The sequence below is a fragment of the Lupinus angustifolius genome, chromosome LG19, assembly GCF_001865875.1.
Source record: "Lupinus angustifolius cultivar Tanjil chromosome LG19, LupAngTanjil_v1.0, whole genome shotgun sequence".
NCBI classification, from domain to species: domain Eukaryota; kingdom Viridiplantae; phylum Streptophyta; class Magnoliopsida; order Fabales; family Fabaceae; genus Lupinus; species Lupinus angustifolius.
Genome location: NC_032027.1, coordinates 14,094,326 through 14,115,395, shown reverse-complemented (window position 1 = coordinate 14,115,395; position 21,070 = coordinate 14,094,326). Strand labels below are relative to the sequence as shown.

The 21,070-nt window shown below is 30.8% G+C and overlaps 3 protein-coding genes and 1 pseudogene across 4 annotated transcripts; 3 read left to right on the top strand and 1 right to left on the bottom strand.

Moving 5' to 3' along the window:
- Nucleotides 3,845-5,433, top strand: LOC109333728. Its single transcript, XM_019569284.1, has 2 exons — nt 3,845-4,330; nt 5,114-5,433. Exons 1-2 carry the CDS (start codon nt 3,925-3,927, stop codon nt 5,350-5,352), a joined length of 645 nt encoding a protein of 214 aa, XP_019424829.1. The 5' UTR covers nt 3,845-3,924; the 3' UTR covers nt 5,353-5,433.
- Nucleotides 8,924-10,375, top strand: LOC109333727. The gene is made up of 2 exons (XM_019569283.1): nt 8,924-9,413; nt 10,087-10,375. The coding sequence occupies exons 1-2, from the start codon at nt 9,008-9,010 to the stop codon at nt 10,323-10,325; spliced, it is 645 nt and encodes a 214-aa protein (XP_019424828.1). The 5' UTR covers nt 8,924-9,007; the 3' UTR covers nt 10,326-10,375.
- Nucleotides 13,908-15,673, top strand: LOC109334886 (photosystem I reaction center subunit III, chloroplastic-like). 2 transcript variants are annotated; one of them, XM_019570876.1, is made up of 2 exons: nt 13,908-14,668; nt 15,466-15,673. In XM_019570876.1, exon 1 carries the CDS (start codon nt 13,957-13,959, stop codon nt 14,659-14,661), a length of 705 nt encoding a protein of 234 aa, XP_019426421.1. In that variant the 5' UTR covers nt 13,908-13,956; the 3' UTR covers nt 14,662-14,668; nt 15,466-15,673. The 2 variants fall into 2 exon arrangements, with proteins under 2 accessions (XP_019426421.1, XP_019426422.1); XM_019570877.1 differs by having other exon boundaries at nt 15,494-15,623.
- On the bottom strand, nt 15,948-20,129 carry LOC109334885 (annotated as a pseudogene).

Genomic DNA, 21,070 nt, shown 5'->3' with positions numbered 1-21,070 from the left:
TGTATGAGCATAAAATCATAGAGATAAATTTCAGAGTTATCTAAGAAAAAAAAGGTGACTGTTTTCACAGTGTCGGTGACACATGAACTTTGTTCATTAATTTCGGTTGTATATATTTGTGTGAAGTGAACTTTGTTCATTAATCATCGTGATCCCATTTTACCCATCTTTTCCAACAACTTGTCATCACAATTACTTGCAAGAATTAACACAGATTCCCGGGAGTAATTGATCAAATTCAATGGGTCCTCTAATGTGACAACATAATCATAATCCAAAATAGCAAGGAGGAAAGCTTCAAATAAGAAACAAGAACCTATTTGATACACATTGATAGTGAGATATTCCACTTTTCCATTCCTTAGATAGCGGGTCAAAAAATCATTAAATCTATTTTATACATAGTATCTTTGCCTTGCTTTATTCACCAAAAAAAACAATCATTACCTTGGTTTCAATAATATTTGTTTAATTAACTACCCATATGGGTTCATGCCAAGTTTGATATATAAAATTGGTAACTTACCTCACGATTTCCTCACTTAGACACCGACAATTAAATACATTGTTCGTAGAATTAAACAAAATAAAAATGTTACAAAGGAACAAGGCAACCAACAGAAGATATCTTTTGATTTTGGACATGTATCTGGGTAGGGACACATCCAAATAAACCTAAGTGATAATATATAGAATTTGCATGTCAAACTAAATTGGAAGTAAACATTGTTTCCACCAATTATTGTCGGGTCAAAATCATTTCATTAGTGAATAAACTAATATCACACTTCTTTTTTCACCAGACAAATTAGTTTGTTTTAGACTTGTTAATGATGGGTTCAAGCCTTTAATCATTGAGGTTTGTTAGATTGAAAATATTGGAGCCTTAATAAAGTTTGTTATATTATAAAAATTGGGCATTGCTCACAAGCTGGCTTGTACACATTCCATGGAGGCACATCATTTTCCTTGTCTCTTGAAATATCAAAATCTTACTAACCTGTATTGTTCATGTCTTTGTTGATTGCGTCTAACAGTTATTGTAAGAATTTGGTATAAATACTTAAATGCAAATCTACTATATTAGTCCTCTAAGTAATTTTTAAGTTTCAATTGTGTTTCATAAGTTTTATTTTTATTTTAAACAAGTTTCATAAGTTTACAACGTCTAACAAATAATTTATTTTCGTCCATGATATCATAACACCGTGAAAAATGTACAACTAGTACACCGTACGTACAAAGTATCTTATCTACCTCTATATATCTTTCTTCTTCTTTTTCCCTAATTTTCTTTTCATCTTCAATTTCCAATTTCTCAACATGTATATATGATAAATCTCGCAGTCCCACGTCCACCAATGCATGCAAGTGCAACAAACATATATAAAAACAAGAATAAATACTCATCTTTGTTCCTTATGTTTTTTATCTTATTAATTTGATTACTCAAAAATTGAAAAACCTAAAATGTTTCTCTAAAATTTTAAATAATGGTTAGATTAGTTTTTTTTATTAATATATTTTATAATACCTGATACAAATTAATTTGACCTTAAAAATGATTAGCTTCTTTTTTTTACCTGCAATAATTTATTAAAAAATAAATAGTTAGGAGAACAAGTGGTACTCCTAATCACAAAGACGTTAACTATTACAAGAAATGCAACTAGATGGATTCCAAACCCATTCCAAAAAGGAGAAAGAAAACCCAGCGAATCGAGCACTAAGAAGATTCCACGAATGAAGGTTAATAACAAACATTACCTCATCAAGATTAAAAGAAGACTGCTCAAAGATAATTTTATTTCTAACTAACCACGAGGACCAACCTATTTTGAGTTTTTTAATTTTTGAAATGCCAAAGTGCTAATATTAAAAAAACATGAGATACTGACATGAATATTTACTCTAAGAATAATCAAATTTGTGTATATTATTGAATGTTTTGTACCAAAATTTTGTTACAGAAAACACACAACCTATACACCAATGCATACAGGTGCAACAAACAAAGAGATTTATAAATAATCAAATGTGTGTATTATTGATTGATAAAAAACGTCATGTTAAATATAATATAAATAGTCTTACTTGTCGGATGGTTCATCCAACTTCACAAGATCCAAAGATGAGAGTGAAATATACAATTCATCATAACCATACCCATGGTATTATTGCATCATATCTTATACATATCTCACAATAATACACATAAATACATTCAATATTAAGGGTCTCTTACATATATAATTTATACATATGAATTAAAAAGATACATATACACGTTTGAAATAATAGAAAATGCATAAGAGGCATAGTCATAGAATGGACAAAATTGTAAAGGTGGCACTCTTGGACTGAAGAAGCCTTGACAACCAGTACTATACATAATTGCATATATAAAAAATAGTTAAATAAGGTTGAATTCTTTAATATGTTTTTCTAATGGAATCGTCTATCCCATTAATGTCACAATCTAATTAAAAAATGACACATAACTTAAAATAAAAAACATACAAACATAAAATAATTTTTTTATATTACTTATTACAATATGATTGACTTGGAACATAAGAACATCAATTATGTCGAACATGTTATCCATGTTCATGTTTTTTATCCCATGTTGTTGTTTGTCATTTTGTACTGGTCTGTAGTTTGGTTGGCCACACAAGTATGCATGTAGAGACAAAGGAATGCGAGCCACAACAAAGACAAGGATCTGGTGAGAGATTCCTTACCGACAATATTGCATGCTAGTAGAAGGGTCCAAAATGGAGACACTTCACTGAAGATTTCAACGATCCTAGCTAGCATAATGGAAGGTACAAGGGAAATGGAAAATTGATATTTGGCTGGCTTGTGAATCTTGGTCAAGATTATATTTGCATTGAAGTGGAACCTTCAATGAAATCGTGAAGGAAATTTTTTAAAAGGCTTAATTATATATACGCTTTTAGCTTTTATATGTGAGGTTGACTTTAGTTATTATATATTTTTTAATTTAGTCATTCTATTTTGAGTTGGTATTGATTTTCATTTTCACTTTCACTATTAACATAGATGGACTAAGATAAAGTGATTAAATATATAAAAAAAGTAAAACACAAGGACTAAAATCAGCACATTTTTTGTTCTTACATTTATAAGTGGTTAGAATGTTAGTCCATGAATTTTATTTGTTAAGTATTTAATGTCTTTATATTAGCATTTTCTGTCCAAAGTTAAGGATGAGGATAAAAAGTTCTTTAGGGGAAATGTATTTAAGGCTTTTTAAAATGGATAGGACAAAGATCTATTTGATCTTCTTTTAATCTCCCATGTTGTCTTAATAATATGAGCAGAAAAAACATGCAAGAAATCTGAAACATGTAGTAGTGAATTTGAGATATGGTTTGTCTGCTAGACACGGGATAACATTTTATAACTTTATGATTAGCATTTAGCATTTATCAATTGCGCAATATAATTTAATTTAAACTTCCAATGCAAAATATTTTTAACGCATAATTTGAAATTAAGAGTTTATGGACAAATTTGTGCATAGATCCTATTTTATTGGGAATTTAATGAGTAGATCCATCTACACGCCTTATTTTTTATTACTATATCCAGAGTTATTTCCCATATTGTTGGTGGTTTGTTATTATTGTATAGGTAAAGTTAGTTTGTTATTGCCCTTTCATTATTACATACTTGACTATATATAATTTGAGTTTTGTCAATAAAAAACAGAAGACTAAATATAGTAACAAGTATTCTAAATTTTGAAGGGTTGTGGTGTTTCTGAAAACTAGGAAAATTCACCCATATACACTTCAAATACCTCATATATTTTTCTTGTTTCAAATCACTCTTCCTTCTTTCTCATATTCACAATCTCTTCAACATAGGAGAGGAAAACAAAGGAAGGAAAAAATAATGGATTTCACCAAAAATCTATTCCTCATTATTTCCATCTCTTCCTTCCTTCTCCTACACACCACCAATGCAATTCGTCTACATATACCCATTGAAATTGGGGTCACTAAACTATGCAGTGGTACCACTGACCCTGCCCTTTGTGTTAGAACCATATTGCCACAAATGCATGGTGGTTTCAATCGTTACAAGGCACTTGAAATTGAGATCCTTGTAGCAAAAAACCAGGCTCTTAAAGCTGTGGCCATAATTGATGAGTTAATTAAAAGCCCTTCATGTTCCCAAGGGATGAAGGATTCTCTTGCTGTATGTCAGAACCAATATGGAAATATTATTGACTCCATTAATGAAGCCATCACCACTGTGCAACAACGTAATGCTGGCATGACAAACTTGAAGTTTTCAGGTATACAAAAGGGTTCTGCTTTTATCTACCATCATTGGTTTCATTGAACTTTTTGTTCCTATTTTTTGTCTCGTCCAATGGAAAAGTATCACTTAATTAAAAATAAAAATTATAAAAATATAAAATAATTATCTTAGGATAGAAAATCCTATTCATAATAAATGATGAATATGAATGGGTTAACATCCATTATTAGAGAAAAGTAATTAAAAGTGGGGTGAGAAGATCTCTAGTATTGAAATTCCACACAACTTTTATTGCTTAACTTGTCTGTATGCATGTAAAGTTTACATTTTAAAAATAAGGTTTGTGTATAAGAATAAGATGGTCTTTCGTAGCATATAACCTTAAAATTGAAATAATAAAATGTCATGTTTAACGTAAACCTTAATTTCTTTCCACTTTTTTAGGAGTTCAAGATATTTTTGAACCGTGAATGGTCATTTCATAGTTCAATTTGTTTTTAGGATCTAATTTGCAGATTTCTAAAGTTGAGATGCTAAATTATACAACATACAAATTTCAAGTGTTTATTTATTTTTTATTTACTTTTTCTTAATGAGATTTTATACTCATTTTAGAAAAAATGGAATGTGATTTTAGTACCTCATGAGAGACTAGCTAAAAACTTAAGGACTCAATAGTTTTTGTATGAGTAATAAAATTTAGTAAAACCAAAAACATATCGAAGCCAACATTATTGCTACACAATTACACAAAACAATACATAAAATCTGCTTTTTACACAAAAAAGTGATTATTTTTCTCTTGCTATAATGGCAGCTGTATTTTCTTATCGATCAACTTGTGAGGATGAATTCCAACCAGAAATTCCTCCACCAAATCTTGCAAACGCAGCTGAAGCTCTAAAAGTGATTGGAGGGAATGTGTTAGACATTTCAAAGGGACTTGAAAATAGAGAGATTCGCATGATGCAGAAGAAAGGGTTGATGCCAGATTATTCAAAGGTTACTTCACCACCTAGCAAGTGTTTACACGTGGTTGGACCATGCAGTGAATAAGTTAATCACTTAATTCACATCACAATCACAATAACCACAAATTCTTCTTTCTATATATACTAATAGAGAGATTTTTCTCTCCCCCTCTCTGTAATTTCATAGTAATGCAATTATATACTTAATTAATTAATTTCTTTAATTTGGTGGATATTCATATATATAAATCGGAGTTGAATGCTATGTTTATGTTATGGTAATACAATTATTCCTCATTGGGAAAGAATAATCAACCTTTTTTTATATACAACAATAATTAAGCTTTTACTCTCGTAATATTATTTACACAATTTTTTTATTTAGTAATGTTTTTTAATAACATATCTACTATAGATTACGGTGACATTATATGTATAATTCAATTTTATAACTTCTTGTATAATACTAAATTAAATTAGCTTTATCTATCACTAATCATATTCTTATTAGAAACTCATTTAAAAATGAAAGGAAAACTAAAAGTTATTATAAATTGGTTGCTAAAGTAAGATTTTTGTATATTATAGCACACCCAAAAAAATCTATCCAATGGCTTTTATTGAGCAATTTAGAGAAAATTAGTTTGAGATATCAACTTTGATATTTTATTTTTGATGTTATTAATCATTCATGTTTGAAGAATCACACAAGTATTTATTTATAAATTGTGTAGTTTTTTTGGGTAAGAAAGACAAATACACATTTAATAAAATATGATTGCTTTACTATGAAATTAATAGTTGAAACTTTTATTTCTCATTTAATCCTTAGTGAATTTAAGTTTCTAAAAGAATAGAAAGACAAAATTTAAATGTATGCACATTTTTTCCTTTATATTGTTAATTATTTTTATTTTGGATTGATACGTTATTTTGAAACTTTGGTACAATTATGTATATTTTCTTGTATTTTATTATTACTTGGTGATTGTTTTTCATAGACTTTAATTGGATGTGGCTTCAAATTTAAATCAGTGATGAAATTAAGTTTTAAAGAGGGAAAAATGACATTTTAAATTAAAGTAAAATATTTAATTTAATTATTTTAAAAGTAAATTATACTAACACTTTAGGATCGATTTAGTGAAATTATACTTACAAAAAAACACCTCTAGTTTATATAAATACATTAGATTAGATACTTTTTGCAACGAAAGTGAGTGCAATTATATTGGTAACTCTTAGAGGAAGCATGTGAGTATAATACAATAAGATTGGTGAGTTTAATGAAATTAAAACTTGAGGAATTTGGTGCAATTTACTTTTACTTGTATTTTGAATTAATATGTTATTGATACAATTATGTTTCTTTATATTTTATTGTTGGGTGATGATTTTTGTCATTAATTTTAACTTCCGGTGAGTCATGAAAAGATAGATAAGAGATGTATGTCAAATACTTAAACTTCAGGAGAAACTAATAATCTTTTTCTTGAATATGAAATCCATTGATGATAAGCAGAAACAAGAACTCAAAGCTAATGAGTCAAAAGGGAAAAAGAAAGTAGTAATATTGTTTGAAGTTTTAGTTTGGTTTATTTTCGGTTGGGCTTTCTGTTTTGGCCCATTTTCCTGTTTATGGTAGTTTTCTGGTTAGTTTCTAACCACTTCTTTCATAAATAGCTTTCCCTTTCATTGTTGTTGTGATATATTGAAAATTAATTCAAAGAGGCATTGTTCATACTTCTTTCTTTCTCTTCTTTGATCAAGCTTTTCTGGTTCAAGAACAAGATGGGATACCATGTTCTTTAACACTTTTTTTATATAAGTGAAATTGTATTAGAAAAGTATAAGGAGTGTTAACTCAATACAACAAAGACGGACAATATTAAAATGAATTAGAGGCATCTATAATACATACTTTTGGATCTAATGCAAGCACCACAAAGTGAAAGGCTAGGAACCTACACCAATAGCAGCTGAATACTAAGATCGAGATCTTATTTGGATTAAATCCAACAACAATTACAAAAAAAACTTACACTAATAATCACAAAATCAACTATAATTAAAGGAATGAGAAACTTTATTTAAGAAAAAAAAAACAATCATAATACATCACATATATATGGTATGACTAGAAAGAAATTATGTCATCATGCATGGATCGGTTGGAGATGGGAAGCCAACAACTAAACCCGTCGATTGAATTCCTTTAGAAGAAAATAAATTATGATATGTTTCTAATTATAGGTGTAGAAGATATTGATTGCAATGAACTTTAACTTGGTCTTAATCAAATCATGTTGGAATTTTGTATTTTTTAGGCTTTGTTTGTAAGTGTTATTTATGAGTGGAAGAAGGGAGTGAATCACATTTGAAAAAGTCTCTCTTTTTTCGGAGTTGGAGAAAGAGATGAAAGATTTTTGGAGATTTTCTAGAACCCTCTAAAATAGGCTGAGATACTCTTAATACTAGAAAATGAGGGTGAATAAAGTTTGTCAATTTTTAATATTATTTTATTAAGAAGTAAGAAAAATCTAGATCATTAAAAGTTAATGTGTCATATATAAGTATATTCATTCAAGAATGAGTCTCTATTTGTTTAAAATCATCCCCATATTCATTTTCATGGTTCCCCAAGTAAGGTTTTTTGGTAATAAGCATATGAAAGTACTTAAATATATTTAGTAAAATTTTATAATTATATTGTTTTATACATTTTTCATTATTAATTAGATTTTTAAAGAAGGAATATTCTTTTTTTGTAGTTGAATGGTTTGAGCAAAAAGGGTAGAGGTTGGTGATGAGTTAACAAGAACTTCAAGAGATCCGAATGAATGCCATGATGCATAATGTAAGAGTGAGTTCAGGTCATCTCCCTTACTAGAGACTCCAAACTGGAATATGAGGATAAAAAAGACTTTATTAATTTATAAAAATATTAAAAAATAACTTAAAATCATGTTTATTAAAGATTTATTTGTGTCACGTATCATAATCTTTATCTAATAATGGGCTCCCTAATATCCTAGAGGATCTGAATTCTTGGAAGAGAGTAAGATGAAGTGATGTCAATAGTAAGGAGTAGGTAAGAGATAGAATCCATTGTTTCTAGCTAAGCTTCGGCTCTTAGAAGTGCATGTATTATTTTGTTCATGGAAACTATATTTAAATTTCCATGCAAAATTAAAGAGTAGTTTTATATGAAAAAATAGAATCTGGCAACTTCTCTTATTACAAACTAAGCTATTTGTATCTCTCATTTACTTCTCATATTTTACTTCTACACGCATATAAAAAAAAACTAAAAGTTACATTCATTGTCAAGAAAACATTTGCCATGCAAAATATATTACACATATAATGTGTTGTTGGTACCAAGTTTAGTACATAAGCATTGATGGTAACACGTACTGTTAGACAATGTCAAAGACCACCAAGTTGTTAGGTTGAACTGAATGAACACGATAATGTTAAATTAACACGTAAAGGTAGTTAATTTGTTATAGACTGTATATATAATGTCTGGTTATCAATGAAAGAAGACTAAATATATTAAGTATTCTAATTTTTGTTGTGGTATTCCTGAAAATTTGGAATTGGTGTGGTTTAATAAGAAGCAACCATACCCTTTAAATACCCCACATATTTTTCTTATTCCAAATCAGAGCACCCTTTCTTCATCATTTTCATATCTCTTGAACAACATAGGAGGAAAACAAAGGAAGAAAGAAACAATGAGTTTCACCAAAAATATTGTCCTCATTGTTTCAATTTCTTCACTTCTCCTCCTACATAGTACCAATGCCATTCACTTACCTGTAGCAGTTGAAACTGGTGTCACAAAACTATGCAAGGGTACCACTGATCCTATCCTTTGTGTGAAAACCATATTGCCCCAAATGCATGGAAATTTCAATGCTTACACTGCTCTTGAGGCAGAGATTCTTGCTGCAAAAGACCAAGTTCTTAAAGCTTCCACTGTCATTGATAGTTTACTTAAAAACCCAACAACACCAAAAGGGTTGAAGGATTCTCTTGCAGTATGCCAGAACCAATATGGTGTTATGGTTGATTCAGTCAATGAAGCCATTGCTGCGGTTTCAAAACGTGATGCTTGGTCAGCAAACCTGAAATTCTCAGGTATTTTGTTGTTCCCTCAAGAAACTCGCCTTCAAAATCAAAGTAAAATATAATATATCTACCATTTTAATTATAATAAAATAATATTTTTCTTATTGAAAATAAGATCTTCTTATAGTATGGGAGAGAATTCTTATTCTTAATCGATAAGGTAAATATTTTTTATACATTATCTACCATTTATATTAATCTTAACTATGGTTGACTTTTACGATTGAGGTTGGATAATATGTTGTCAATACATGCTTCTTAGAACTCCTAACAAAAGTTAAGGCTGAAGTTATTTTTATCCACCTAAAGTTAGAAATTTGTATACTTCTCATATTTTAATTTATATAGAAAAAGTACATCCAAACTAAGATTTTGGTGTAAGATGATTTATCTTTGCATATAACCTTAAAGAATAGTTGAAATGAAGTAAAAAGAAGAGCTTTTAGAACATGAATGATCATTTTGCATCCAAGTTTGTTTTCTAGATCTAAATCACATATTTTAAAATAAAGGGTCCAAATTACACACACACAACAAAATCCAAAGCGTTTATTAGAACATTCCATAAATATTATTTGTTTTGGGTCTCTCATTTTATACATTTGATAAACTATAATAAAAAAAAAACAATGTGATTTGAGTACCTCATAAAATACTTATGTTTCCCTTCCCATTATTGCAGCTGTGTTTTCTTATCGCCAAACTTGTGATGAAGCATTTGACCCAGAGGTACCTCCAACTAATCTTTCCAATGTAGAAGCAACACTAAAACTGGTTGCAGGGAATGTGTTGGACATTTCAAAGGGACTTGAAGACAAAGAGAGTGAAAAGATGAAGAACAAAGGGTCAATGACAGATTACTCAAAGATTACTTCACCACCTAGCAAGTGTTTGCATGTGGTTGGACCTTGCACTGAATAATAACTTCATCAATCAAATTACATTCATTGTAATACATTCATCTCACTTAATTGTTTTTGGTGAAAATTATTCATTGTAAACAAATATGTTGAGTGAAAATTATATTGATTTGTTGATTTATATCAAATTTATTATATTTTTCTAATATATCATTTTATTTTTAATTATTATTTTTACACTACTTAACATGTATTAATAAAGTATTAAATAAGAAAAATAGTAAATAATATATCATTGAGCTTCTAAATATTGATATATAGATGTAGTAATATAAATATGAATATAGATATAGATATGGAAAATAATATAGAAATGGATATAAATTGATTAATAACTTATCAAAACTCTTATGATGTTTGGAAAGCTACCTAAATTAACTTTTCGAAAACTAGCTTTAAAATGTTAGAAACTCATTTTCTAAAATTACAAACTTCCTTGGATGTTTGTTGGTCGAATAGCTCTAATTGTTTATTGGCTGAATTAGAAAATTATAAACTAGCTGACTTACTTTCAAGGGTAATATTATCACAGACTGGAGGTAATCATGGAATCGGGTTGAGCAAGCCTTATTTATATTTTTTATGACCCGAACTTGGCACCAAACCTAAAGCTAACATGACCAAATGTCAATCCGATTAATCTTTGAACCCTAATCTAACTTAGATCCAATTAAATAAAATACATACCTATTTTTTATATATAAAGTCTTCTCAATATTGCTTACTAGTATGAGTATATAATTTGACATATGAAATAATATATATGTATATATTGTTGATCATGTATATATCATGAAAAATTGGAGAATCGATTATACTTTTGATCGAAGATATATCATTATTTTATATACAATTAAAAAGACACATATAAACATGACGAATATGTAACCATGGGTCGGGTCGAGTCATGTTTATCCATAATCCAACTCTAAATATTGACTGAGTCTAATTTTTGAACATGAACCAAAGTTCACTGAAATCTGATCATATTCGGGTACTACTCACCCCTATCTTTCTCTCTAACCATCAAACCACCTTATAACTCTATTTTTTAATTTGCTATGAGTGAAACTCGAACTCACAATCTCATTCACTTCATTCCTTAAATCCCTTCACTTTAACCATCATATCACCTTATGACTCATATCATAAATAACTTGACACAAATTATAAATAAATTGTACTTTAAAACTCTGTTATCAAAACCAGTTCGTGTTGGCCGGTTCAATTAGTAAACTGGTCTTAATACTAGTACGTAGTGGCGGATTATTGAAAGAGCAGGTGTGAGAGTTAAAACCCATTATCTACTTCAATATCTTGTTTGTGGACAGTGGCGGATTATTGAAGGAGCAGGTGGGGGCAACTGCCCCCCCTGAATTTTTAATTTGTTTTTTAAATATTAGCAAATTTATTAAAGTGTATAATATTTATGTAATGTATTCTCCATTGATTTGTATTACTTTTTTAAAGAGTCAATAATAATTAAAAATTAATGGTGGATGATGAACTAATAGTATATAAAATTCATATATTACTAGTTATTCATTTTTTCTCTTCATTAAATTATTTACTTTACTCTCTCAACACTAGTTTGAATCCTAACAATGTCTATAAAATATTTAATGTTAATAACTTAAATATTTTTATGTACAAATTATATGTTATGGATTTCATGATGTCGGTCATTCGACTTGAAGAACATCCCAATCATCTCTGATTTAAGTGTAGCTTTTACAAAAACAAGGAAGATAGAATCATAATACTTGTTTGATTGAATTATTTATCTTATTTTAACTATTCTAATTTCTACAACTACAACTAAAATATCATTTTTAGCAATGAAGATAATCAAAATAATATTACGTAGTAAGATGGAAGATGATTTTTTGCCGACAACATAATGATTTATATTGAAGAGAAAATAACATGATCTTTTACCTCTAATTCAATGATGATGAATATAAGTAGTCTTTAAAAGAACGAAAATAACATTTTAAATATACATTTTTCTTTAACATATTTAGTTGTTAATTAACGTTATTTAATATTAATTTGTTATTTTCAAACTTTAAAACAAATATTTTTATTTTTATATTATTTTTGTAAATTAATTTTAATTATAAATTGTAATTAAATGTTGTTGCCCCCTCTAAACTTAGGATCAAGATCCGCTACTTACGATACAATACTTATGCTAGCCATACAATTATAACGGTAAAAATGGTTAAAACCAGTAAAAACCGGTCATATCGGTCGATTTTCAATTTAATCGTATTGGTCATGCCGGTCATACCGACTGGTTTCATTTAAAATTATTTTTTTAATGAAAATGATTTATTTTTACCAAAATATTGGTTTGGAGGATCAAATATACAAATATTACATTTTATGTACATATAAAACATGGTTTATCATATACATTTTTTAACAATTTGTATAAATAAAAATAGTTATTGTCTTCTTTATTGATTTTTCAACATTAATGTTAGTATAAAATATATGTATATTTAACTTCATTGATATGTGGTTTAATCAGTGAACCACCATATCATTATATTAGTACCTTGACTGGTTTGATGATCAGTATGATATTAATAACATTACTTTAAAAACAATTGTATACCTAAATGTAACTAATCTAAAAGAGAAAAACTTGGTTAGAGACGAGTTTGACTTCTCTCCATTATTAGAGAGGACAACGCATTAGTAGGATTATGACACACACAAAAAAACAAAATTTCAATGCCACTAATGATGTTTACTTTTTTTTAAATTAAATATTTAAAAAATTAACTTCTCTTACATTTCTAGTACCAGAGAGGAATCCATTTCATTGGAGACAATCTTAACACATCACATTTGAAGACCCTTAATCATACTTCTATAAATCATATAGAAATTGTGGGTCTCACTCCACTTACTCAAGTTTTTTTCCTCCTTCTCTCTCCTTCTATCTTTCTCTTTCCTCTCTCTTGATCTCGTATTTAATGTTTGGAGGAGTGAGACCTACAATTTCTATAATTTATTAAACTTTAATTAGGTGTCTCCAAATATGATATGTTGAGGTTGTCTCCAACAAAGTTTTCTCAATCTAAAATATGATAAATTTGGCATTATACATAGAGGTGTACACTCAAAACATGGACAATTAGGGATGAAATCTAAAGTATGCAGAGAGAATGATGGGTGTAATCAGATCACTTGTCTATAATAATGATATATTATCACTTGAATGTAAGAAAATAAAACAAATAGTAACATTTTGATTGGTTTTGAGAGAGGTAATGAGACACAGTTGAAGACCGTAGGTGACCCTCTAAGAAAGGAGTATGGATCCTCTCCACAAGTCCTTGAAAAAACCAAAGAAAATCTAACATGTAATGACATATCTGTCCTTTCAGGTATAATAGAATAACATATTTGTCATTCAGAATACAAATAAATTGAAGTACTTGTCTTTCCATTAATAGAGATGATCCTTATTCCTAAGAAAGATAACACCCACTTACCAATAAGAAGCATCAAAACATGTCTCACCTTATCTATTATCCCATTGTCTCTCACAATCTAAAAAAACCTTCACTCTTCCACACATTCCATCTCTTACTTCTTCAACTAACATTCACACAATCATGTCTCTCACCATTCCCACTTACCTCTCCAAACCCACCTTCAACCCTAAACTCATTGGTACCCCCACCCTTAAACCAAGATTCACCACCACCACCACCACCACCACCATTCAATGCAGCACCACTCCAACCACCAACACTTCTTCCTCCTCCTCTTCTTCTTCTTCAGACCTGAAGATCTTCTCCACCGCCTTAGCCCTCTCCTCCATCCTCCTCTCCGCCCCACTCCCCGCCACAGCTGATATCTCCGGCCTCACCCCATGCAAAGACTCGAAACAATTCGCCAAACGTGAGAAGCAACAAATCAAAAAACTCGAGTCTTCTCTGAAACTCTACGCCCCAGACAGTGCCCCAGCCCTAGCCATCAATGCAACAGTGGAGAAAACGAAGAGAAGGTTCGAGAATTATGGGAAGCAAGGGCTTCTATGTGGGTCAGATGGGTTGCCACACTTGATAGTGAGTGGTGATCAAAGGCACTGGGGTGAGTTCATCACACCAGGAGTGTTGTTTCTTTATATAGCAGGTTGGATTGGTTGGGTTGGTAGAAGCTACTTGATTGCTATAAGGGATGAGAAGAAACCTACACAGAAAGAGATTATTATTGATGTTCCTCTTGCTTCTAGGTTGTTGTTTAAGGGTTTCAGTTGGCCTATTGCTGCTTATAGAGAGTTCTTGAATGGTGAACTTGTTGCTAAGGATGTTTAGATTTAAGGTAATATAACATCTTAATCTGTTACTCTTACATTCTTCCATGTTTATTGGAATTGAGAGAGTAAGTGAAGAATTCAATAGTCAACTTCATTCATTCAAATTCAATTATAAATTATTGAATGCATGCTTTTATACAGCATTATTATATGAGGAAAATTAGTCTAACAATGTTGGAAGTTCCAATAATTATAATGTTAATGTTGGAAGTTAATGTTGGAGTTTAATTATAATGTTGGAAGTTTAAGACTAGTACTAATATCAAAATGAAACTTTCTTAAACAAAGCCATGTGAGAACTTGTTTGCATTCGCAAAGAATAAGTTCTATTAGAATTTTAGCTCCTAATGTTCATCCATTCTCTTAAATCAGTTGCAAATTCAATACATATTTCTATTTTATTCTACAATCACACTTATTTATTAGTCATATTTCCTTTTAATTCAGTTTCCAATGTACATTAAATAAGTTTATTTTCGTCAAATTGTATTCAATTTTTATATCATTTCTTAAACTTATTCATTTATTGATTTCTTAAACTTTGTACATAAACATTAGACATAAGTATATGACATGAGTGTTGATACATATTTTCTCACTTTAGACACTTTGAGAGGGGTGGAATCATACATCATTCTAATCATAACATATAATATGTAACGATAGTTAGTAATAGTATGATAGTTAACTATTTTATTGATTATAAACTTAAAATTTTTACACTGACATTGTTCAATAGTTAACTTAAATCATTTATTTACTTTTGAAAATTTAGTTGATTTGGTTGTTTATGATTTATCAGGCAAGAGAGGGGATGGTGATAATGGAAGGAGGAATAGGAGAGAATAGAAGGGCGTTATCATGATGAACTCTTTTTATGGGTGGTGGATAATTTATGTGCCCATTTTGTAAATTTTTAATTACTTATTTGTGTGTAGTGGAATGGATGTGAACCACAATTTTTTGTTCCTTTGCTCACTCTAATATATAACTATACTTTGGGTTATTGATGAAACTAGTTTTACATTAGTCCTAAGAGTCATACATCCAATTCATTCATTAAATACATAAACTTGTTATAGAAGGTGAGATAATGATAAGGTGAAAAAAATTACTGCCACTAGATAAAAATTAAGATAATCAATGAGCAAGTGTAAGTAAACTTCATTATATAATAATCACGCTTTAGGGCATGTGCGTAGGCCATTTTTCCCAACAAGTGGAATCGGTGACGAACCAAACGAAATCATAATATCTTATTATAAATCATTTACATAGACAAACCATTTACATATAATCATTCTTAATCCTTCACTTGTAGTTTTTTTGGTATCTCTCAACCGTAACGATTGAGATTCGTCTAGTATCACACTTGTTTACCTCGAAATTAATCTCTTCTTCAGTGATCCTTCATTCCCAAATATTGGGAGTGAGAAGCTGCCAGAAGTGCAGCTCCAATGCCAGAACCATCTTGAGAATGCTCAATGACAATGGTCTCAGCTGCCTCAACTCCCAACAACTCCTTTAGTGTACTCTCCAAGCAAGTTCTGAATTTCGGGTATTGTTCAAACAATCCCCCATCCAATGCTATCACTGATCTTTGTTGCTCCCCAACCTTAACTTTGTCTCTTCCGGTTTTCTGAAGGAGGCCGAAAATACCAGCAGCAGCAAGGCGAGCCGCGCGAATAACAACAATGTCACAGAGTTCCACAACAATCTTCCTCACTTCTAAAGATGTATTATGGATCTAACAAAAAGGAAAACAATGAGAAAAACTAGTCACTTTCCTTTTTGGGAGGAGAAACACCAACTTTTATTTGTCCTTAACATAATCTGTATGAATTTACTTACAATGAAAGATCACAAACAGAAACAAGATATCCTAAATATGCCAACCAACAAGCACATTTAAGTGCAGCGTGATCAAATGAGCATCTTTACCTCAAATATATCCCTCAATCTGTTTCCAACCACCTTCAGATCTGAAGAAGAGTCATGGTTCATAGCAGCCATATCATATGCCCTATACATCCCATAAAAAAAATGTGAAATTTTGTAAGCTTCAAATCAAAGAAAATAAATGGCCAAAATCAATAGTGAAAATATCACACTTTTGAACCACACAATAAGGCCTGAATCAATGCTAGTCACTCAAACAAGTAAAAGTGAATATTTGGTTAGATAAGTTATCATACTTAAGTATGAAAGGAATTGCCAACTTGGGAGGAACAGTATCTCCAAAAAAGTCAGCTTCTTCAGCCATCTTCAATAAAGCTCTCCTTACAATGTCCCCCAAATACATACCAGAAATTACCTTCTCAAAAATCTGCAAAAACAAGTGGCAGAGTATTATAGATGCACATTGGTCATTTAAACCTATGATAGATAATCACTACCTGTTCTCCGGGGTTTATGGTCTCGGCATCTAAAGCTTGATCATATTCTGTTAGAGGAAGATGAATGGAACAGAAATCACCCCATTCTGTGTTTATAACCTATAGGATTAGTAATCTATCAGCATGTTTTTACACAACTAATCATCACCTCCTGCCTCTTAGAATAATGGTTATAACAGTTCAATCACACAAGAAAATATGTGTCATAAATATTCATAACATACTTACCATTTCTCCTGATTTTGGTACAAGACCATGCCATTTTGGAATTGCATGTGCATGCTCTACATATGCTGCATTTGTCCCAGTACCAAAAATCACCCCAACAATGACATCTTGATTGCTGAATCTGGCTCGAGCTAATGTTCCAACCGTATCATTAACCTACATCACAGAGTCAGGTTTTGATTCTGGTCTATGATATTAAGTAACCGGGGATTTTAAAGAGAAATGTAACTATAAAACCTCATTAGTCCAAAATTTATGCTAGACAACAACGATAATAACCAAGTCTTTATCCCACTAGGTGAGGTCGGCTACATGGGTTGAACGATGTCATAATGCTCTATCATAAATCATGTCAGATACATATGGAAAATCATTTCCAAAGCCTGATTTTAAGGGGGGATCTTAAAGAGAGGAAAGTATAACTTACTAGAGCTGCAACACGCATATCCAGACCAATTTTCTCCATGGACTTGGTTAGTTCCCTCACAACATCTTCTCCAACCTACAAACAACCCAAACAGATTCCATAAAAGAGTAACCATCAGATTACCATGTTTGTTAAAAGAACAACTAAGAAATTAAGAGAAAATTAGTAGAATACAGTTCATATGATACATGTGTGAACCAGTGTTAGAATAGCAACTTCTGAACTCATAAAATATAATTTAAGACTACAACAAAAATGATTGTGGTATTGTATATGCAAGTGCTGATAAAGACAGAAGAGTCATGCAGGTATCTGGATTCCACACCATAATCATGATGAACTCATATGACAACAAGAAAAACTGGTAAAAGAAACAAATTTTATTATAATATAATTAAGGTAACAAAACTTACTAAACCCTCGATATTGAAACTCTTTGTCCACTTTATTAGAGTCCCGGATACAATTGATGTTTGCCTCACCGGAAATGAGAAGGTAAAACCCAGTTCTCTTTGTCTGCCAGGGGGAGGATGAAAATCTTCAGGTTCAGAACTAACAAACTTTGCAAGAGATGTTGCTATAAAATCAAATAACTCCTGTCATGACATAATCAACATATTTTAGATTGTATACAGGTTAGTGCTTTGATAGATTTTCTCATAACAGACTTACATTTGAAGAACTGGTCATCAAATGAGGAGGAATTGAAACTTTTTAAGACTCTATTCCGACAATACCTTCCTCTTTCCCACCTAAGTGAACACGGAGTGCACGGATGTTTGTGCCACCAAGGTCCAATGCATAAAACAGTCCTTTCTCATCCCTATAAATAATGTCACAAAGTAAAAAATGATCATTAAAGGAAGCAGCATTTAAGAACTACATGTTCATGACAGAAAATTGTATATATTTCTTCTGACCCGACCACAATCGGGGAGTTTCCAATCACTGGGAAGTTCCATTTTTAACGGGGCATGGAAAGAGAAAAGAGCCACAAGTTAGACATCGCGTCTTGAACCAAAACCTTAAGGCAATGGTTCCACGGACCTTTTCCACTTATAAACTCTTCCATTCATCCCCTCATATAAACCCAACACTTTGGTCAATTGAAATACATTGTAATACTTAATCATTCAAATTCTCTCCTTCTGCATTTTGTCTTTAGATTCTTCACAACACAATATAAACAATCAAATGCTTTAGGAGCTAACTGACATCATCTAGTGGCACTGAAACATTAACAAGTGACTGCTATAATACCATGATTGATCAACAAAGAATTTTTGGAAGGTGGGGTAGCAAAACATAAGTCACATATAGCCTATCAACAATGCCAAAATTATCATTATAATATAATCTAAGAAGTTAACTACAAAATCACTAAGGTCAAATAAAAGTAACACTAAAATCAGTTGATCCTGAAGTGTTAAGTGAAAAAACTGTGAATTATTTACCATTCTACTTTGACTTTAAATATCATAGAACATATACATGTCATGGGAGATTCTATAGTGTCTGATGAAGTTGACACCCAGAATGTGTTGTCAAACATTCATTGAATACAAATTTATTCCGGGAAACAAAAAAAAGGTACCATAGAATTTCTCCCAAATCACAAAATGCCACAGATACTATTTTTTTCTTGCTGTACAAAGCCACAGGCACTTTACAAAGATTGATTTTGGAAAGTTAACTAAGCAAGTTAAGAATCGATATACACGTAAACTCAAGGATCCCTCCATATTATATAGATCATATCCTTGAAATTTCTTGTATCAACAAGGGATCAAATGATTTTGGATTAATGTGAAATTTTATAGCTAAGTAAGTATATACTATAAGATATATAAGATACATATGATAGTAACATCCAATCCATTGGTAAATTTTATAATTTCTTAAAAGATCAATAAGAAATGAAAAATGATTGATGATGATGTAAGAGTAAGAATGTTGTTAACTTGTTATAGTAAAGCAGTAGTAAAAAGTGACCTCCACTCTATATATACAAGGACAAGCCTACCCTGTAGGAAGGTTTTGGACATAAGTTATCAACATCTTGAGCATTCTACTAGCACCTTCTGAATCAAGACCTGCATGCATCTCAACTTTCATAGCATCAGCAACTTCTCTAAGTTTCCTAAGTGGGGTCTCACACTGTTCCTTGAACTCCTTCACTATACTCATCGCTTTCTCCATCAAAATGTGGGAAATACTAAGCATTATACTCACTGAGTCACAAACTCACTTGGTCAAAGATTCGGTGAAACAATGAAAAGGTAACCAAGTTAGGAACTTTTTGAGAAAATGATGAAAGGGTCGTGGCGTATGTGCTTTTGTTTGGAGAGTATATGATTCTTGTTACTCACTTACATGGATCATAAATGTCAACGCCTGCTATGCTATGGAGAGAGCGTTCGGACCAGACTGTTTGGTTTGGTGGAGTAAAATATGCTTTAGGAGCTAACTGACATCATCTAGTGGCACTGAAACATTAACAAGTGACTGCTATAATACCATGATTGATCAACAAAGAATTTTTGGAAGGTGGGGTAGCAAAACATAAGTCACATATAGCCTATCAACAATGCCAAAATTATCATTATAATATAATCTAAGAAGTTAACTACAAAATCACTAAGGTCAAATAAAAGTAACACTAAAATCAGTTGATCCTGAAGTGTTAAGTGAAAAAACTGTGAATTATTTACCATTCTACTTTGACTTTAAATATCATAGAACATATACATGTCATGGGAGATTCTATAGTGTCTGATGAAGTTGACACCCAGAATGTGTTGTCAAACATTCATTGAATACAAATTTATTCCGGGAAACAAAAAAAAGGTACCATAGAATTTCTCCCAAATCACAAAATGCCACAGATACTATTTTTTTCTTGCTGTACAAAGCCACAGGCACTTTACAAAGATTGATTTTGGAAAGTTAACTAAGCAAGTTAAGAATCGATATACACGTAAACTCAAGGATCCCTCCATATTATATAGATCATATCCTTGAAATTTCTTGTATCAACAAGGGATCAAATGATTTTGGATTAATGTGAAATTTTATAGCTAAGTAAGTATATACTATAAGATATATAAGATACATATGATAGTAACATCCAATCCATTGGTAAATTTTATAATTTCTTAAAAGATCAATAAGAAATGAAAAATGATTGATGATGATGTAAGAGTAAGAATGTTGTTAACTTGTTATAGTAAAGCAGTAGTAAAAAGTGACCTCCACTCTATATATACAAGGACAAGCCTACCCTGTAGGAAGGTTTTGGACATAAGTTATCAACATCTTGAGCATTCTACTAGCACCTTCTGAATCAAGACCTGCAT

Bases quoted from the DNA above. Each gene is read 5' to 3' on its own strand.
- LOC109333728 (XM_019569284.1), top strand. From the start codon at position 3,925: ATGGATTTCACCAAAAATCTATTCCTCATTATTTCCATCTCTTCCTTC. The intron at 4,331-5,113 runs GTATACAAAAGG...CTATAATGGCAG, and splicing joins GACAAACTTGAAGTTTTCAG to CTGTATTTTCTTATCGATCA.
- LOC109333727 (XM_019569283.1), top strand. From the start codon at position 9,008: ATGAGTTTCACCAAAAATATTGTCCTCATTGTTTCAATTTCTTCACTT. The intron at 9,414-10,086 runs GTATTTTGTTGT...CCATTATTGCAG, and splicing joins AGCAAACCTGAAATTCTCAG to CTGTGTTTTCTTATCGCCAA.
- LOC109334886 (XM_019570876.1), top strand. From the start codon at position 13,957: ATGTCTCTCACCATTCCCACTTACCTCTCCAAACCCACCTTCAACCCT.